This window comes from Mirounga angustirostris, unplaced genomic scaffold, assembly GCF_029215605.1.
Source record: "Mirounga angustirostris isolate CCGP_5_RB_7025 unplaced genomic scaffold, mMirAng1.0.hap1 SCAF_10, whole genome shotgun sequence".
NCBI lineage: Eukaryota > Metazoa > Chordata > Mammalia > Carnivora > Phocidae > Mirounga > Mirounga angustirostris.
In genome coordinates, this window is record NW_026991718.1 from 50,727,896 (window position 1) to 50,745,337 (window position 17,442).

Genomic DNA, 17,442 nt, shown 5'->3' on the forward strand with positions numbered 1-17,442 from the left:
CCCAGGCCCACAGCTGCCGCTGCTGCAGGGAGATTTATGACCTGCTCTAAATGTCACCTTTTCAACTCCCCTCACTGGCTCCACCACCTTTGGACTCAGCACGGGCTGGACTGCTGGCCAAGCGTGGCTGGGGAGACGTGCCGCCGTTCACTGCCACACACGAACACTCCCAGGGAAAGGGCCTCACTGAGCCAGGAGGGGAGGGCATGTGGGTGCCAGGCACCCCCTACCTGCAGTCTGAGATGAGCTCATCCATCAGCTGAGCCACCAGGGAGTCCACGTCCTCGGGGCTGCACTGTGCCTTCATGGCCAAGTGGACTTGCTCCAGGCCAGCTTCCTGTGGAACAGGCAGGCAAGGGTTGGACCATCCCCTGCGGGGTTGAAGGTATACACCAGACTCCCAACCCCCAGGCCCTGCCACCGAAATCTGGACCTGACGCCCTGAACCAAAGGAGAGAACAGTGAGAACAGAGAAGGCAGAGCCCAGATGCAACAGACCAAGCTCTGTCTCACCTTGAGAACCTTTCAAGGCTCCCCACTCCAAACAGATCCAAATTCCCAAGCCTGGGACTCCAACCGCAGGCCTGGTCACAAGGACGTGATGCTGTGTGCAGGCTCCCACACAACTCTGCTGCATTCCACACTCCTCCCAGAGCCCCTCCAACAGGTCTGCCATCTCCCAGGTGAGGGACCATCTGAGCCCACACCAGTCCCCACCTGAAATGTTCTATCCCTCCCAAATCATCCTGCCCAAGCAGGTTCGATCCCCTCCTTCCTTCAGGAACACTCAGACCACCTCCAATAACAGAGAGTTCCCTCTCCAAACTCATGGCCCAGTCACTCCCAGGTCACATCTGTCTCCTGCTGGAGCCCCTCAGCAGCCATCTCCTGAGCTCAGCCCTGAGCTGGGGGAGCCCTCACAGAAAACCTGTCCGGTCAAGGGCTTGCCACTCAGGCCCCTCAGGTCCCCTCCCCACCCATCGGCCTCCCTGCGCATGTGCCATTCTGATGACAGGCCTTGGGAAGAACACAGTTCCCGGCCCTCAGGGAGCATCCTGTCAGAGAATGGCGACCCCAGAAGCCTGAGTCTGGACTTGCACAGCAAGGACTCCAAGTCCTCCAGAACCTGGGTGCTGGCTGATATCCTCCCTCCCCAAGAGCTGCCAGTCTCAGGAAGGCTGTCCACCACGCCTTCGCATAGGCCGGCATCCCTTCCCCGCCCCTCCAAGACCACCATCCTCCCCTTCCGCTCCCCTGTGCTCCTGGCTGCGCTCACCTCCGCACCCACCAACACACACCTGAGCCTCTGCAACGCCTTCCCACCACCCCACTGCTCCTGGCTTGCTCCCACAGCGCAGCCACACCTGCCTCCCCCGGGTTCCGTGTCAGAAACACACAGACACAGCCCAGGGTCACCCCGAGGATCACCAGCTACCCACCCTTGGTCTATACACCTCTGTCCACTTCGTTCTCCTCCACTCTCTGGCCGAGCGCCGGGCCCCCAGGTCTCAGCATCCATGGGGAACCCCCACGGGACTCCCTGGTCACCTCCAAAGCACAATTCCCTGCCTGACCTCGTACACTGTGCTTCTCCCTGTCTTCCCAACTCCCCGGCCACCAAGTCCTTCTAGCCCCAGCCCTGCAGCTTTGTCCCTGAGGTCCCCTCCCGCCCAGGGCTTGTCACTGCTCCCAGACCACTGCCATGGCACCCTAACAGGGCTCCTGCCTCCCATCTCCTCGCTGCCTCCACAATGCCCTCCTGACGCTCCTTGGCCCTCTCCCTTCTCTGAGTGCCCATCCTTCCTCGTGGCACTCCAGGAGTGTCACCTGCACTTGGGTTTGGAACCCCTGCATGAGAGGTGTGGGTGAACCTGCACTTGCCTTCACTAGACTGACTCCTAAAGGCAGGGCAGCTCCTTGTCCAAGTCCCCCATGTGGCTATAAAGCTCCAGCACAAACCCTGGCGTGTGGCAGGAGGCAAAGGCATCTGATGCACGAACGCATGCATGCACGAATGGGTGCCAGGTTCTGCCCGTGGCTCCAGCTTGCTTCCTCTCAGCTCCTTCTCTGCACTGTCTCCTACCTCACTGGGCCCCCAGATCATTCGCACTCCCTCTCCTCCCTTCCCGCTAGCAGGACAAGATCGCCAACCCAGCAAGCCACAGTCAGGACACAAAGGACCCCAGGCGCCGTGAGAGTCTGCAGGCACAGCTATGTGTAAGTGCGTCACTCCTGGGGGCCTGGTCCACGGACACCTCTGGGGGCAGGGAGCAGCACAGGGGGTGTGCAGGGGTGAGGCAGCTTCCACTCACCAGCCGATCTGCGATCCTGAGCAGCTGGTTCTGAGCCTCAACTCTGTGGCTGATGTCCTCCCAGTAGGATGACAGTACCACCACGGGCTTCACGTTGCCCCAGGGCAAGTAATAGTAGTGGCACCCTGGAAGGACACGAAGGACCTGGTCCTGAGCCAGGAGTGCAGGGGTGGGTGGGAAGGGGCCCAAGGGCGGGACAGATTCAGACACCTGCTCCCTCCCGCTAAGAACCCCCTGGGACATACACGAACGGCCCATATTCCCCAGTGGCCAAACAGGGTGCCTGAGCTCCCTCCATCTGTTGAACGAACAGCTGGTGCTCTCATGAGGGCTCTTGAGCACATGCAAACAGAGGGATTGCTAGAAGGACCCTAGGAAACCCAACTCTCCAAAATCTCTACGCGACTCCAAATAGCCACCATGAAATCAGCTATGGCCCTAGGTCAGGATCTTTCCCGACCACAGCCTGTTTTGGCAGCCCAATCTGTGGTCCTGGCAGCAGAGACCCACCTGGAGGGGAGCGGGGAGTGGGGGGTGGCACAGGGGCGGGGGGGGGGGGGAGGACAGAGCAGGGAGTCAGCCCAAACAGGTTTTCCTGGGCCGGGAGGGCCTTCGGGTGGGCCTCCGGCAGCTAGCTCTGCAGGAGAAGCAGGATTCCGGGTCGGGGCCCTGCTCTGTGGTCCGGGTCCCAGCCAGGCACACAGCCCCCAGCCTCACCATCAAAGACTGCCCGGCTGTACTGGGTGGTGGAAGCCAGTGGCAGGCACGTCGTGTCAAACTTGTTGCCGTAGTTCCCAATGCTGACCTCGAACTGGATGGCATCGTCCACATCCTGGAGCATGGAGGCCGAGTAGAAGGCGGCAAAGAGGGAGTACTTGCGCCTCCGGAGATATTTCTGGGGGCAGAAAGGGCAGCTGCTGGGTCACGGGAGGAGGAAGGAAGACACTGGGATGGGGAGGGGTCACATGTCTGGCAGGCCCCAGCCGTGACTGGCGCCCAATAAATCCTGGCTGGACGGATGGGTGGTGAATGGTCCAGCGAAGCAACAGTGCCCAGATTTGGTTACTAACTGAACAAACTCATTCCAGGCCTGTGTGTTTGGCCATGTTCCTCTAATAAGGTCTGCTCCTCCAAGGTCATGCTGCTCCTTAATCCAAACCAGCAACCATGGCACCGCCCGCTCCCCTCCCCGCCCCCAGGGGAAGCCTGGTCTCCTGCATCTGCCATTCAAAAGGGGCCGAAGGCTCTAAACGGCCATGCCACTGCCCAGAGCTCCCACCCCGTGCCACTCGGGGTCCCCAGCACGCCACCCAGCTCTGCGGTAGACACAAGCTGCCACGTGCGGGGGGAGGAATGTCCCCTCTGGGCATCGGGCACACGGCTGAGGACATGGCAGGCTCTCCATCACACAGCCAGGTCTGAATCGAGATGACTTTGCGATCCCCTTCATGGAAGGCAGAGAGAAAAGGGTTAACACAACCGGGTTGTGGAATGATGTGAAATAGTAATAAGAGCTAACGCTTATTGACTGCTCGTTGCGTACAGCTTTGAATTAATGTAATTCTCACAACAATCTTAGGAGGTAAGTATACTTACTACCCCTGCTTCATTGATAAGGAAAATGCTAGAGCCGGTAAGTAGTCAAGCCAGGATTCAAACCAGCGCTTTCTGGCTAGAGTCTGAGAGCTTAACCCACCACACAGACCCCATCCAGCCACCTCCTGGGCACAAGGCTCGGCTCTCACACTTGCTGCTCTGGTACATTTGAGCCTCAGTGTCCTCATCTGTAAAACGGAGATACTAAAAGCAACCACCTCACAGGTGCTGGAAGGACTCCACGACATCAAGTGTCACTAGCAAAGCATCTGACATACGGTGAGTGATTGATAAGTGTGAGCTGTTCCTACGTTATTGTTATAAAATAGACCTCTCACTCTGCATCAAGTTCTAGGCTTGTCAAATAGTTTCATTTATTTTCTTTGAGCCTCTGAACATTCCTCAGGGAGACAGGGTAGCCATGGGGTTACTGGTATGTCACAGCCGAGGCACTAAGGCCCAGAAGGGTGAAGGCACAGACCGTGGGTGGAGCTGAGCCCTCCTCCACCATGACACTAGGAACCAGCCCCGTTTGGCTGCCACCTCCTTCACCCCTTCCAGAGCCACACCCCTCACCTCCACCCGAAGGATGTCATCCGCAGGGAGGTCCTCCACCTTTTGCTCGCTGTGCTCCACCAGCTTAGTCTCCAGGGAGAGCAGAAGCCGACCTCGGTAGGCCACGCCTTCTCCCTAAGAGGGGAGGTTGGGTCACCAGGAGCAGAGGGGATGGAGGGGAGGAGAAGAAGGAAAGGGACCTGATCTGGCCCTGAAGTTGCTCCTTCCTCAGGCAACCAGGAGGGCCCTGGTCTACCCCCATCACTCTGCAGATAAGGAAACAGTGGCCCAGAGAGTTCAGGGGACATGACAAGCCACCCAGATGATCAGTATCAGACTCCAACCCAACCAGAGAAGAGATGAAACCTGACACAGATGAGACCTGGGTCCCTCAGGGGCCAGGAAAATGAGGGAGCAAGGGGGTCAGGCTGGCCCTGAAGGAGAAGCAAAGGGGAGGGGAGTGAGAAGGAAGAAGGGGCCAGGAGAGGGCCAGGCAGAAGGAGGCTTTCTCTGAGGTGGGGGCTGTCTGGCCGTGGGCCCACTCAAGCTCCATCAGCTCCAAGCTCCTTGGAGTCTGGACCAGAGCAGATGCTACCCAGGCTGGAAGGGCCCTGCACACAGGCCCGGGGATCTGGGTGTGCGGGGATGCTGGTGGGCTCACCTTGCCTGTGTTGAGTTCCGCATAGGGGTCCGGAAAGCCGGTGAACTCCCTAGGGCTGCCGTAGAGGTTGACATAGCAGGGCCCGAAGGTGGGGAGGAAGCCCAGGTGGTCGTCCACTGGGAGACACAGGTGGGGGTCAGAGGAACCAGCTCCATGGAGCCTTCTAGTGCTCAACCCAGCCAGCTTCAGGCCTGAGCCCATCCCTGGCCCTCAGTTCCCTGAACACACATGGGATGCAGCGCCCACAAGTGCATAAAGAATGGTGACACTGACCATTGTCTCCCATAGGCCCCTTAATCCTCACCACTCTGCTGGGACATGGAGATGCTTATTATTTTTATTATCTCATTTTACAGATGAGAAAACTGAGGCTCAGAGATGCAAAGGAACACTTCACTACAAAGTGGCATCACCCAAAATGCTCTGACCTCAAAGCCCATGCACTTAGCCAGCATGCAAAGCTGGGGCTCAGGGCCCTCCACTGTCCTGCCCCTCTCAGGCTGCACCCTGTCCTGCATCCCCACTCCTCCTGCACAGGAGTGTGGGAGCGAACAAAGGAGGCCCCAGAGTTTGGTGACCAGAGAAGCCACCCCCCCCGGGGAGCCAGGGCAGGGACCTGTTTAGATGTCCCAACCCACAAGGCAAACCCCCCACCCCCGGGCACATGTCCCCCTTACCCCCATGTCATTACGAAGTCGAGACAGATTACCTAACAGCCCTGACTCATGCCAGCATTCTGACTCCCTCCCCACATTGTGCAAAGAACCACCTTTCAGTGGAACAGGTTGGAGGAGAGTGAAAAGGAGAATCCCACCAATGATGAGGGAAGTCTTCTCTCTACATCACTTCCCTCCTTTTCAAAGGTCCTCTGTTGTTACGTCATGATTTTCCAGCCAATGGCCAAGTTTCCTAGGACAGGACTTCACTGGACATACTCTGAGAACCCCAAAAAGCCAGGGTGTCTCTTCCAGAGGAAGTCAGGGGAAGAGGCTGTTTCCAGAATGCCACAAATAGGAAGGGGGCCCACAAGCAGGAATCATCTGGGATGATCCAATCCATAGGAGCAAGGATGGGGCAAGGTAGGCACAGAATAAATGGCCTCAGCAAGGAAATGCTTGAGCCAGACCTAAGGACAGGAGCTGTGAACTCCAAGTCCCGCCGCGTGCCAAGACCCTGGGGTGATGCGGGGCGCGCAGGGACAGGGCTGGATAAATAGATACTGCCGACCAGAGCATAGGAGCATGCCTCCCCACAGAGCCGGTCGCCCAGCCACCATCTAGGCTCTCCCCCTAGTCCCCAGCACACACAGGGCTCTGGCATTTGGGACAGAGGTGGGAGGCCCAGGCAGAGGAAACTAACATGGGCTTTACTAATTATTTGTACTAATCATCTCCATTATGATTTACCTTGTGAACTTCAAGAGTTTTCCACTCACCCTGGCCTCCTCCTGATTCCCAAGATGCCTTGCCCAGGCCCCCACCCCACCGCTCCCTGCCTGAGAGAGTGGACTCATTTGAGCCTGAGCTGGAGCCCAGCAGGTTCAGGAAAAGGTTGGGGGGAGGGAAGGGGCAGGGAGGGGGGTGCTGGGAGGGGAATTGTCTTTAAAGCATTCCAAGCGATTTTCATATTCAACCTGCATGGAGAGGTAACAGCCAAAGGTAAGCTCAGGGACCGAGGTGGTGAATCTCAGCCCCACCTCAGGCAAATCAAAAACTTCCCAGAAACCAGCTCCCTCTCCCCTCCAGCGAAAACCCCAAGGCCCACCCCCCTTGCCATCCCCGGGGCGGGGGAAGCACATACAGTCCATGGCGGGAGAAGGCTTGGCCACACCTGCAGGCTCCTCTGAAGCGTAAAGAAATGGAAAAGGGGTTAGGATGGACATGACTGAGAGGAGGACTGGTTACGTGAACAGGCGTGTGGATGGAGAACTGGCAGACAGACAGATGGAAAGACAGACAGCCCCCGTGGGGGAAACAGATGTGGCCCGAGGCCCCACCCCCAGCCCAGGTGTGAGTTTATCACAAATAAAGTCATCACCGCGCCACCTCCCTCCCCCAGCCAGACACAGCCCTTACTGCCAGGGTGAGCCCTGAGGTCCCTCCCCACTGCTGTCTGCCTACCTATGTCTGTGCTCTGCTTGCCAATTGAAAATGGGACCTGAAACTTGACTCAGTATATTCAGATAATAACACAGAAAAGAAATTGTGCTTTTTTTTCTATATTATAGCCAAATAAGTGAGGGAAACAGATACAAAGAAAGGGTGGGAGTTGAAACAGGAACAGGTAGCGAGGCACACCCAGCACTCCACCCAACAAGCAGGTTGACACTTGGGACCAAGTTCACGGAGCAAGGGCATTTCAAGGTACAACATCTCCATCTAGTGGCTACTTTCAGGATTGCCACTGAGGACACCATGTTGCATTTTCACAACGGCAGGCACTGGGATCTGGCTTCAGGCATCTTCCACTTCAAGGGAAGCATAGTGCCAGACACTGCCCATTAGCTGAAGATTCTACACACTTGGACGTGCCCCTAAATGCTGGTAAGGGGTGTCTGGAAATGAGAGAAGCAAGGAAGGAGAAGCAAAAAATGAGAGAAGCAAGGAAGGAGATGCTCTAGCACCCTTCTGGGCTCTTGGAATCCATCCCTCACTTTTAGGCAGATCTAAAACAGCCCGCAGGGAGTGGGCACCCTTCACTCTCCTTCCATGGTCCTCTCTGATTTCAGCCTCTTCCTGCATTCTGACCCTCCCTGTCTCCTCCTCCAACCAGCTGATCATTACCCAGCCTGTTGATATGGCTGGTAAAATCTTTGATTATTTTCATTCATTGGTCATCTTTATCTGCTTGTCTCCTCCCCAAAAATATATATCTATGACTATTTCCCCATAGCTCCATGACTATAATTAAGAGCCAAGAGCCAAGAGTTGAGCAAAACAGTGTGAAGGAAGACTGAGTAAGAGACACACAAGACAGAGAGTGAAGACGAGAGAGAAGGGGAACATGGAAGTCCAGATACAAGGCCAGGGCTGACCCCACTAGTGCAGAAGGCAGCAGGAGGGCAAGGTCCAGCTGCAGGGGCCCAGGCCTTGGGACCCAGCCCCACAGCTCTCAGTGGCCAGGCCTCAGCGAGGAATGCGGCTAGAGCTGCAGAAACCATAATTCATGGCCGTTTTCATATCCACAGGACTAGGTTTTCATCGGTGGGGGAGCCAGGCCTCTGGTCACAGGGGAGCTTTTAGCCACAGGGAGAGGACCGACCTGGGCACAGCTGCAGTGCCGAGGAGAGTAGCAACCAGGGCCCACCGGAAGGAAACAGATTCCATTTTAAGCTCCTTCCAAATGATTACAAACAGACCTGGCCAGTTATCGCAGGCTAATGAGGCCGAGGTCACAGCTCTGACCACCATGTGCTTCCTGCAGAGGCCAACTCCGAATCCTGGCTGTAAACCGGTGCCCAGCCTAGACACAGATGTCCCCAGAACCCCACCAGCCATCTGACCAACACATGCCTCTGGGGTCCAGGAGGACCGAGTGGGTGGCTGCCGACCAGCCTACTTCCCAGGGGCGCCTCTCATGAATTCCCTCATTTCTTCATTCATCCGTCCACTCATTCAACAAACCTAATCAGGCACAGTGCTGGGCACTGAGTAAGACATGGCCCTGCTGACAGCTTTGACCAATGATTCCTAATTTGGGGGCAGGGTCACAGGTCTCCGGGGTACTGAGGATCATCTCAGGTTCTCTCCTCTGTGTCTGCAGACAGCTCATAAAGTCAAGGGCAAAGTGACTGGTGAAGCTACCTCACGCAAAGCCACCATTCAGTCCTCATCACCCTCTGTCAAAACGCAAGTGTCCTGCTGTGTTTTCCCCAAGCCCAGAGAACCAGGGCTGTAGAAGCCCCAGAACATGGAGGAATATTCCCAGTTTTGTGGCCTGAGCCAACAAACCCAACTCCCTCCCCCGGGGGAAAGCCAGAGAAGACCAGGAGCAGGCTCTCCCGGCCCGTGAGCCACACATCACAGCTCTGCAGTGTCCACAGACACCCACGTCTCCTCCTGGAGAAGCTGAGGCCGTTACCTGCCATCAGCTCCACCAGCTCCCTCCCTCAGCACATCTCCCATGCTCACAGCTTGGCGGCCTGACACCAGCTGGTGCCAGGCAGGAGGAGAGGCCGAGAACTGCTGGGAAATCATCATCAATGCTCCAAAGACAAAAAAAAAAAAAACACCACACACACACAAAAACAAAAAACTCTGGGTTTCTTAGAAAAAACTGTAGGTTACCAGTGCCATCTTTGCAGTATGATTTCCATATGTATAGAGTTATAAAAGAATCTGTGTCATTTCATGGGTCTCATGTGCCCATTACCTTTTGAAAGAACTGCAGCTTCTAAGGAAATCACTCCTTTTTAGAAAACAAAATTTTTACTAAATGCTTTGGGGTACAGGGTCCAAGGAATACTTCAGTGTGCCCAGGCAAGCTTGTGGGCAGACGTGCTTAAGAGGCTACTGTTAGGTCCCGTCCTCGCTGGAAAGAAAAACAAAAACTCCTGGTTGGGCCAAATATTCTGGTGAACCAGGAGGTGGGGGAATATAGAGAAACAACTGGTTTTTACAGTTTGGTCGAGTTGGGGCTTTTGGGAGCTGTGGGAAAATAGTGTCGTGCGTTGCCCAGAGGGGCTGGATCCCCCTCATGTGAAGGAAAAATGCAAACAGTTGAAAAGAAAGTCAGAGTGACCCGTCCTGAGATGGCCTTGGGACAAGTGGGAGAAGCTGAGCAGGGAGCAAGGCAAACACTACCCTGCAGCATCTCAGAAGGGGATGCATGTCAGAGGCATCATGAGGCCCGGCTCTATTTTGAGCAAGAAGTTACATTCTTGTATTGTTTCAGAGATCAAGCTATTTAACAACACATTTAAAACTGACTGGCCATCGTTGCAAGAATATTCTCCTTTATTCCCAAAACAATCTGTGGGAGAGGAGGAACCCACCTTCCAAGGCCTCCCTGAACCACACGGGGTTGCCCATGACCTGAACGCCATCTAGTGGCCAAATAAACATCTTCCTCACATTCCCATTAAGACCTTCACAGGGACCCTGAAAAAGATGCAGGCCAACATCACCAACAGTAATGAAGACTGATGGGGAGACAGGGATCTAAACTCTCCCTCCGACAGCTGATGGCAGGCACAGCTGTAGCCTCATGAAATAGTAGCCGTCGGAGAACAGTCAGAAGGGCACTTTGTGCTTCTACCAGGGTCCGCCCCTGGATTCTAAGGATGGGGGACAGCACCAATGGGAAAACTGGAGAAGGTTCCTTCCATACCAGGAGTTTTGATCTGCAAGGGGTCCAGAATGTCCCCTCTCCCACCCCATCCTCATGACACACTGCCTCCCACCTCAAATCTTTCTACCTGTCCATCCAAAATAGCCATTCCCAGAAATTATCTGAACAGCACCAGAGACGGGGGACTGCATCCTGGGATAATTGTTCCCAGTTGGGAGGGGAAGGGGCAGGGGCAGGAGGGGCCTTCCTTAGCAGTGCCCTATGGAAGGTAGTTTCTGTGTATTCCACCGATTAAAAGTATCAACGATGAAGTCAGAACGGCCGAGCGCAGCGAGATATTAAAGCTGAGTGAGGACACCTGGAATTCCACTGCACAATTCTGTATTTTCATGTGTGTCTCAATTTTCTATAATTAAAAGGTGGGGTTTTTTAATGTTTCAGAGGACCTAGAAGAAGGGATTGCTCAACTTCAAGAGCACGAGGTGGAGTCTTCCAGAAACTGGGCACATTCCCCTGTGCTCCAGGTAAAGATTTGTCAAGATGGATGGACAGAGAACAATGCATCTGTCTGTAGAAAGAGACCAACACCAACCACGTCTTGCTAGAGAGTGAATAAAGGAGAAAGGAAGATTCACAGAGTGCCAACCAAGATGGTGTAGCAGCATCTGCACGATTCCAGAGAACATTTACCTGAAAGTCTCAGGAAGTGATTTGGAATTCTCAACAGAGTGAAAGAAGACATAACTTTTGTGGAACAAAGTAAAACTTCTGGGAGAGAACAGACAAGAAAGAAAATGGAAATATCAAAGGAATGACAGAGGGAAAAGAAGGCAGGACGAGAAACTAAAAATGCAAGGGCCAATTTTAAACCACATGGAAAGCAGGCAGGAGAACTAGTACAGGGGAAAAAATCAGATTAGTGATGCAGAAAGCCAATAATAATGATACTACACAGCAAACATTACTTTACTTTAGGGTTTCATGCGTACCAGACACTCTAAGAATGTTACATTTAAAATCTCCCTGGATCTTTACAACAACCTTATGAGGCCAGGACTGGTGAGAGGAGAGAAGTGACTCACTCAGCTACAAAAAAGCAGAATTGGGACCCAAGCTGCCTGCTTCCAGAGCTCCTCTTATCCCTACCCCACCCTGCCTTCAGCTGCTCATGTTCCCATGTTGGAATAAATTATTCCTCAACTCAGATTTAAAGAATTCTCCATGTCTCAAAATTCAATGAAAAGAGTCCTGCCCCTAGATACATCAGAGTAATTTAACCATAAGGAAAAAAAAATGCATTCCTACAAGCAGCATCTAGTTAGAAAAAGGTAGACTACCTACAAAGAAAATCAAATCTGCTTTCGGAAAGTGCACCTACATAAATTCAAAATAGACTAAATATTTAAATGTAAAGAAAATTAAAAAGAGAGTTAAATATAACCCTGGGGTTTGCTGAAGGCCAAAAGCATGACCTATATAGAGAGCAGAAACCATATCATTGTTTAGATAAGAGATTTTGAAAATAAGCACAAGAAGTTAATTAGAAAGTCTTAAAAGGAAACAACAAAATAAGTTGAAAAGAGTTAAAGATAAGAGTAAAAAGATGACAGAACAAAAAATAAGAAAAGAAAAAATTAGAAAATTAAGAAAAAAATATTAGAATTGATAAATAAATCCAAAAGTTGATTCTTTGAAAAGTCCAACAAAGTGTGTATGTGTGGCGGCGCTTGTAACAAGGCTAATCAAGAAAAAAAAAGAAAGAAAAGTCAAACACATATCATTAAAAATAAGAAATGGGGAAAATACCACAGGTAGAGAGAATTGTTTAAATTATAAAAGACAGCTCTCTACAACAACTATGTAAATAAATTAGAGGAGCTCAGCATAGTGAATACTCTTCTAGGAAGATATAAATTATTAAAAGTGACTATCATAAAAGTAACAAACTAAAAATAACAGTGCTCACAGGAAAACTGAAAAGTTTTTAAAGAGTTAGTGCTATACCCACTAAAAAGGGCACCCAGCCCATCTGGTTTTATGGGTGAATTCTTTCAAACCCTCAAAAGACTATGTTCTTATGTTATATAAACTGCTCCAGATGTTAGAAAAGACTTTAAATCTTTCCAATTAATTTTACAGAGCCAGCATTACCCAGATACCAAAACCTAAGAAACAGCAACCAGACATACCAATTAAAGCTAATAGAAAATCAAGAAACAGGCCCAAGAACATATTTAGGAATTCAGTAGGGGATAAAGGTGGCATTTCAAAATATAGGGGAAAGATTATTCAATATACACTGTTGGTGTTATTCACAAAGAACAACTGTGAATAAAGTAATGTTAGATCCTTGCCTTATTGACTAAGGAAAAGGTTAACAGATTTGGCTACATAAAAATTTTAAATTTCTATACACCAAATTCTATTAAATGGTAAAATAAAACAGACAAGAATTATTTACCACTTACATGACGGGGGAAAGTTAATATCCATATATATACAGAACTCTTACAAAACAATGAGAAAAAGACAAACATGATCAGAAATATGGGCCAAGACAATGAACAGGCAATTTATAACAGAATAAATATAAAGTATATAAACATATAATATGTAAATATAAATTAATTATTAAAATATTTTTTAAATTGCATTCATCAACTTTAGCAGCTACTAATGAAATGAAAATTAAGGCAACAATGAAATTCACCCATCAAATTAACAAAGTTCTTTTTAATATTATTTTACCCTGTGTTGGTGAAGGTACAGCAAAAGAAGCTCATGTGAGTGACCAGAGTGTACATTAGTCCAATCTTTTCAAAGGGCGATTTTGATATATACAAGTTGCTTTAAAATGTACAAATCCTTTGATACAGCAATTCCACTTCTAAGTATTCATTCCAAAAAAAATCATGAATTGCATAAAGATTCAGCTACAAAAATATTCCTTAAAATTTGTTCTTTATAATGTAGAAAAATTAGAAAGCACCCAAGTATTCATCATTAACTGGTTAACGTGGATTATGGTACATTCACACAATGGAATATGTGTAGTCATTTAAAATTATATTGTAGAAGAATATTTAATAACATGAATAAAATCTGTTGTATTGCCGAGGGACAAAAAGCAATTTTCAAAACAATTGTTTCAGAATACTTTTAAAGATTTTTTTTTTTATTTGATAGAGAGAGAATGAGAGAGAGAGCACATGAGAGGGGGGAGGGTCAGAGGGAGAAGCAGACTCCCCGCCGAGCAGGGAGCCCGATGCGGGACTCGATCCCGGGACTCCAGGATCACGACCTGAGCCGAAGGCAGTCGCTTAACCGACTGAGCCACCCAGGCGCCCCCAGAATACTTTTTAATGCACACACATGTGTATGTGTACATATACATACATACACACGAAGAACTCCCAGAATATTACTCATCAGCTCTTGTCTGGGGGGGTAAGCAGATGAGGAATTTTTATGGGTAAGTTTTATATTCTTCTTCAGTATCTTTAAAATTTTACAAAATGGTCATGGCCTCCTTTTTAACTGACCAATGAAAGCTATTTCAAAATAGAAGTTGCTGGAGCTCAGTCCACCATGGCACAGAACCTGGTATGGCCACTGATGTAATCCGCAGGACTGAATGATCCTCTCTATACCAGTCAGCGGTGTATACCCCCAGCCAAGGTGTAGAGAATCCGAAATGTCTGTAAGCCCATTTTTCAAATTGGCCATAGCCCTTCTTCACGGAAAATGGGCTGCGATGGCCTTATAATTAATATTCCCTTTTCTGAACTCTCAAAACTAGGGATGTAAGACAGGTAGGGGTGCGTCAGGGGAGAGCACGGCGGGGGGGAACCAGAGGACAGAACAAAGGGAGAACTTACCTTCTATTTCTCCTCCAGGGGCAGAGATTTTTGACATACTCAGGTGGGTGGTGGCCACGATGTCATTGTGGGTGAGGCGGTCCCTAGAATAAGGGGGCAAAGGGGGCCTGAACACAGGAGAAGGACTGCAGGCCACAGCCCACTCAGGGAGGAGAGGGCCTCAGTTATACATCTTTAGGGGTGCCAGTCTTCACACTGGGTATGTTACTGAGGGAAGAAGAGACTGGAAAGAAAGCATTGCCCAAGACTCCTCTGGAGGGAACTCGTCCATCTGGCCAACCACCAGCAACCCATCAGCCAACCAACACTGGGCTGCCAGCCTGGATGTCTGGGGAGACATCGGCAGGTTGAAAGGAAAGAGGCCAGAGGCAGGAGGCCGGGTGAGAGAACAGGAGGCTGCTCAGAGAGCCAGACTCCCAGACCCACGCAGAGCCAAGTTCCAGAACCTCAAGAAATATCCAGACCAGGAGAAAACCAGGCAACCGGGAAGAAACTATGTCTAAGGCCACAGTCTTAAATTAGCTTATATTAGCTAATGCACAATTACGCCTTGTATCTGACTTTATATGAGACGAAGCACTTGTAACCTCCTTTATCTCAAGGGACCCTCTCAGGAGCCTTGAGGAATGGCTACTTTTATTAACCTCTCCATTCCACAGATGAGCAAGTTGAGGCTCAGAAATGGAAGGTCCTTGCCCAAGGCAGAGCCAGAACTGAAACTCTGGTGTCCTGACTCCTGGTCCAGTGCTCCTGCCATGGCACATGCTGTTCCTGTATACGACACGGGGGCCTGTCCCGGTCAGGCTTCCCAGGAGGAAGGCTTCTCCCCTCCCCAACCAGCATAGGGGACTGTGGGTAGGAGTTCGAGCAGCCCGACTCTCATGGATGAGCCCATTAGCCAACAGTGTCCCACGCAGCCCCTCCCTCCGAGTCAATAATACAGAGAACAGCTGGCATTTACTGAGCGCCTACTGAAAGCCAAGCGATGTGCTAAGATCATCACATGAATTAGCTCTAAGCCTCCCTCGGCCCTATGAGGCAGGCACTACCATTAGCCTCATTTCAGATGATGAGATGGCAAAACCAGGGTTTGAGTCAGCTACGCCCGACACGGGAAACAGGGCTTCAGTCACTGCTTCCTGTCAGGCTAGTGCAAGAGTTCTCAATCCAGCGATTTCGACCCCCAGGGACTTTTGGCAATGTCTGGAGACAGTTTTGAATGGGGGTGGGGGGCAGTTGAGAGATGCCACGGTTGCTGTGCTAAACATCCTACAATGCACAGGACAGTCTCCCCCAGCAAAGAATTCTCTGGCCCAAAATATCATAGGGCTAAGCCGAGAAACGCTGGACTGGGCCAGACCCATCTCCTTCCTTGAAATTTCCCCAGCTCCATCTTCCTCGGAGCCCTGTAGGCTCTCTGTCCCTCCTGTGAGTACCTTGGTCACAGGCATGCTTCGGGCGACAACGCACCCAAGCCCCATTGTGAAAGACACACTTGGGCAAGGTTGCTTTGTTTTCCTCTTCAATCCTATACCCATTAGATGCCTGATCTCTGCCGCTTCTTCCCTTCCTCTCTGTACTTCCCAGGGAGGTGATTAAGCTCTGATTTTAAAGTGTTTCATCGGGGCAGGGACTAACTAGGAAGAGTGCATTGTCAGCAGAGATTTTCATCCATTTTCCTGATGAATGATGTTAAGAAGCTCTGGAAAATAAAAATTTCCTGAAACACTCAACAGTGAGCTCATCAACACCAGATAACTGGCAGCTGACGGCACTGGGAAGCTCCCTTCACGACCCACCCCCGGAAAAGAGTGGCACTTGGAGAAGAATGGGACTTCTCACCTCTGGTCTCATCTGAACCCTGTGAGAAAGGCAAGAAAAAGGGAGGAGAGAGATTCTGTTTGCATGAGGGTGGGAGTAGCTTTTTGGGTTTCTGTTTCTTAACAAAAAAGCAAATATTAAAGAATCGAAGGGAAGATTAAGTTACAGGGAAAAGGCCATGTGGACCATATCGTGTTTCCAGGATTCAGGTAATAACAAAAGTTTATCTGAGTTTTCTGGGCGGGGGGGCAGCACTTTTCTGGATGGGCAATTGCAGCAACAGAACGCTTTTTTGGCCAAGAGTTGGGTTTGGGGGCTTGGGGTTGCTTTTGGAAAATGCAGCAAGTCTGAAAATAGACTCACAATAAAAATGCCACTTCAACCCAAACCAGAGAGGCAACCACCAGATTCCGTAATGTGTTCGGATTGTACAGTATGCTCATGCCTTTGACACAGCTCACACGGCCCCGGGCAAGGCCCAGCCGCCACACGCAAGGCAGCCAGCCCCGTGTGCACGTGAGCACCCAGGAGCCCACACGCACGGACACAGACCCGCCGACAGCCCATCAGCCCCCATCCACACGGCGCACTCAGGGGTACACACACCCCGAGAGCTGAGATGCAGAGGGGGTTCTGGGGACGCAGGCTCTCCCCCAGCCCACTGGCCCACGGAACATACCTGCGGTCAGGGCCCTAGAGGCCTCTCCCTCCTGGCCCTCCTGGCTGCAGCTTTCCTCTCTAATTCCCACAATCTGTTTTCTCTCGGCCTGGGGAGCTGGCGCGCACTTTAATGGCTCTGTGGCCTGGGGGTTTTCCCTGGTCTCTCATTACCCTCCTGGCTGGGGGTGCCATGGCCAGAGACCAAAGGAGAACACGCTGGGAACCGCAAGGCCAAGACTTTTTGGGGGCAGAGAAAGGACAACTCTCTTTTTGGAAAGCCTGATGTATGGAAGGTCCTAGAGCTCATGCGTGGGAGCCCTAACAGCCCTCCAGGTGTGAGAGAGATCACACACCTTAACGTAGTGGGAAGCGGACAGCCCAGCGGTGAAGAGCACAGGCTCTGGGAGCAGCAGGCTTGGGTTCGATCCTGGCCTCAGCTGCTTCCCAGTTGTCCCTTCAGACAGATCACTCCCTCATCTATAAAGTAGCCAGGAGTCGAGCTGAGGATCACATGACATCATGCATGTGAAATACTTGCCGGGCACGGGGCCTGGCACACAGTAGGTGCTCAGCAAGTGTTAGAGCACTTTTCTAAGATGTCCATGTGGCTCTTGCCCTCACCTGTTCCAAGCCTGCAGTGGTCCCACACCATTTCATGCTAGCAACACAA

At 51.3% G+C, this 17,442-nt stretch overlaps 1 protein-coding gene across 23 annotated transcripts in view; it reads right to left on the minus strand.

The window, feature by feature from the left end:
* Positions 1–17,442, minus strand: part of DYSF (dysferlin) — a 205,016-nt gene that overhangs the window by 118,844 nt on the left and 68,730 nt on the right. For 14 of the 23 annotated variants that reach the window (XR_010405596.1, XM_064572350.1, XM_064572344.1 and 11 more), the window contains 7 exons: positions 14,292–14,374; positions 6,925–6,966; positions 5,125–5,240; positions 4,485–4,598; positions 3,030–3,207; positions 2,313–2,437; positions 231–337 (listed from right to left, as the gene is read on the minus strand). Coding sequence is in view for 22 of the 23 variants with exons in the window: in XM_064572350.1 (XP_064428420.1) it covers positions 231–337; positions 2,313–2,437; positions 3,030–3,207; positions 4,485–4,598; positions 5,125–5,240; positions 6,925–6,966; positions 14,292–14,374 (765 nt within the window). In the remaining variant the exon portion in view is untranslated. The remainder of the gene's footprint in view (positions 1–230; positions 338–2,312; positions 2,438–3,029; positions 3,208–4,484; positions 4,599–5,124; positions 5,241–6,924; positions 6,967–14,291; positions 14,375–17,442) is intronic. The other 9 variants (XM_064572348.1, XM_064572346.1, XM_064572338.1 and 6 more) reach the window with 1 other exon arrangement.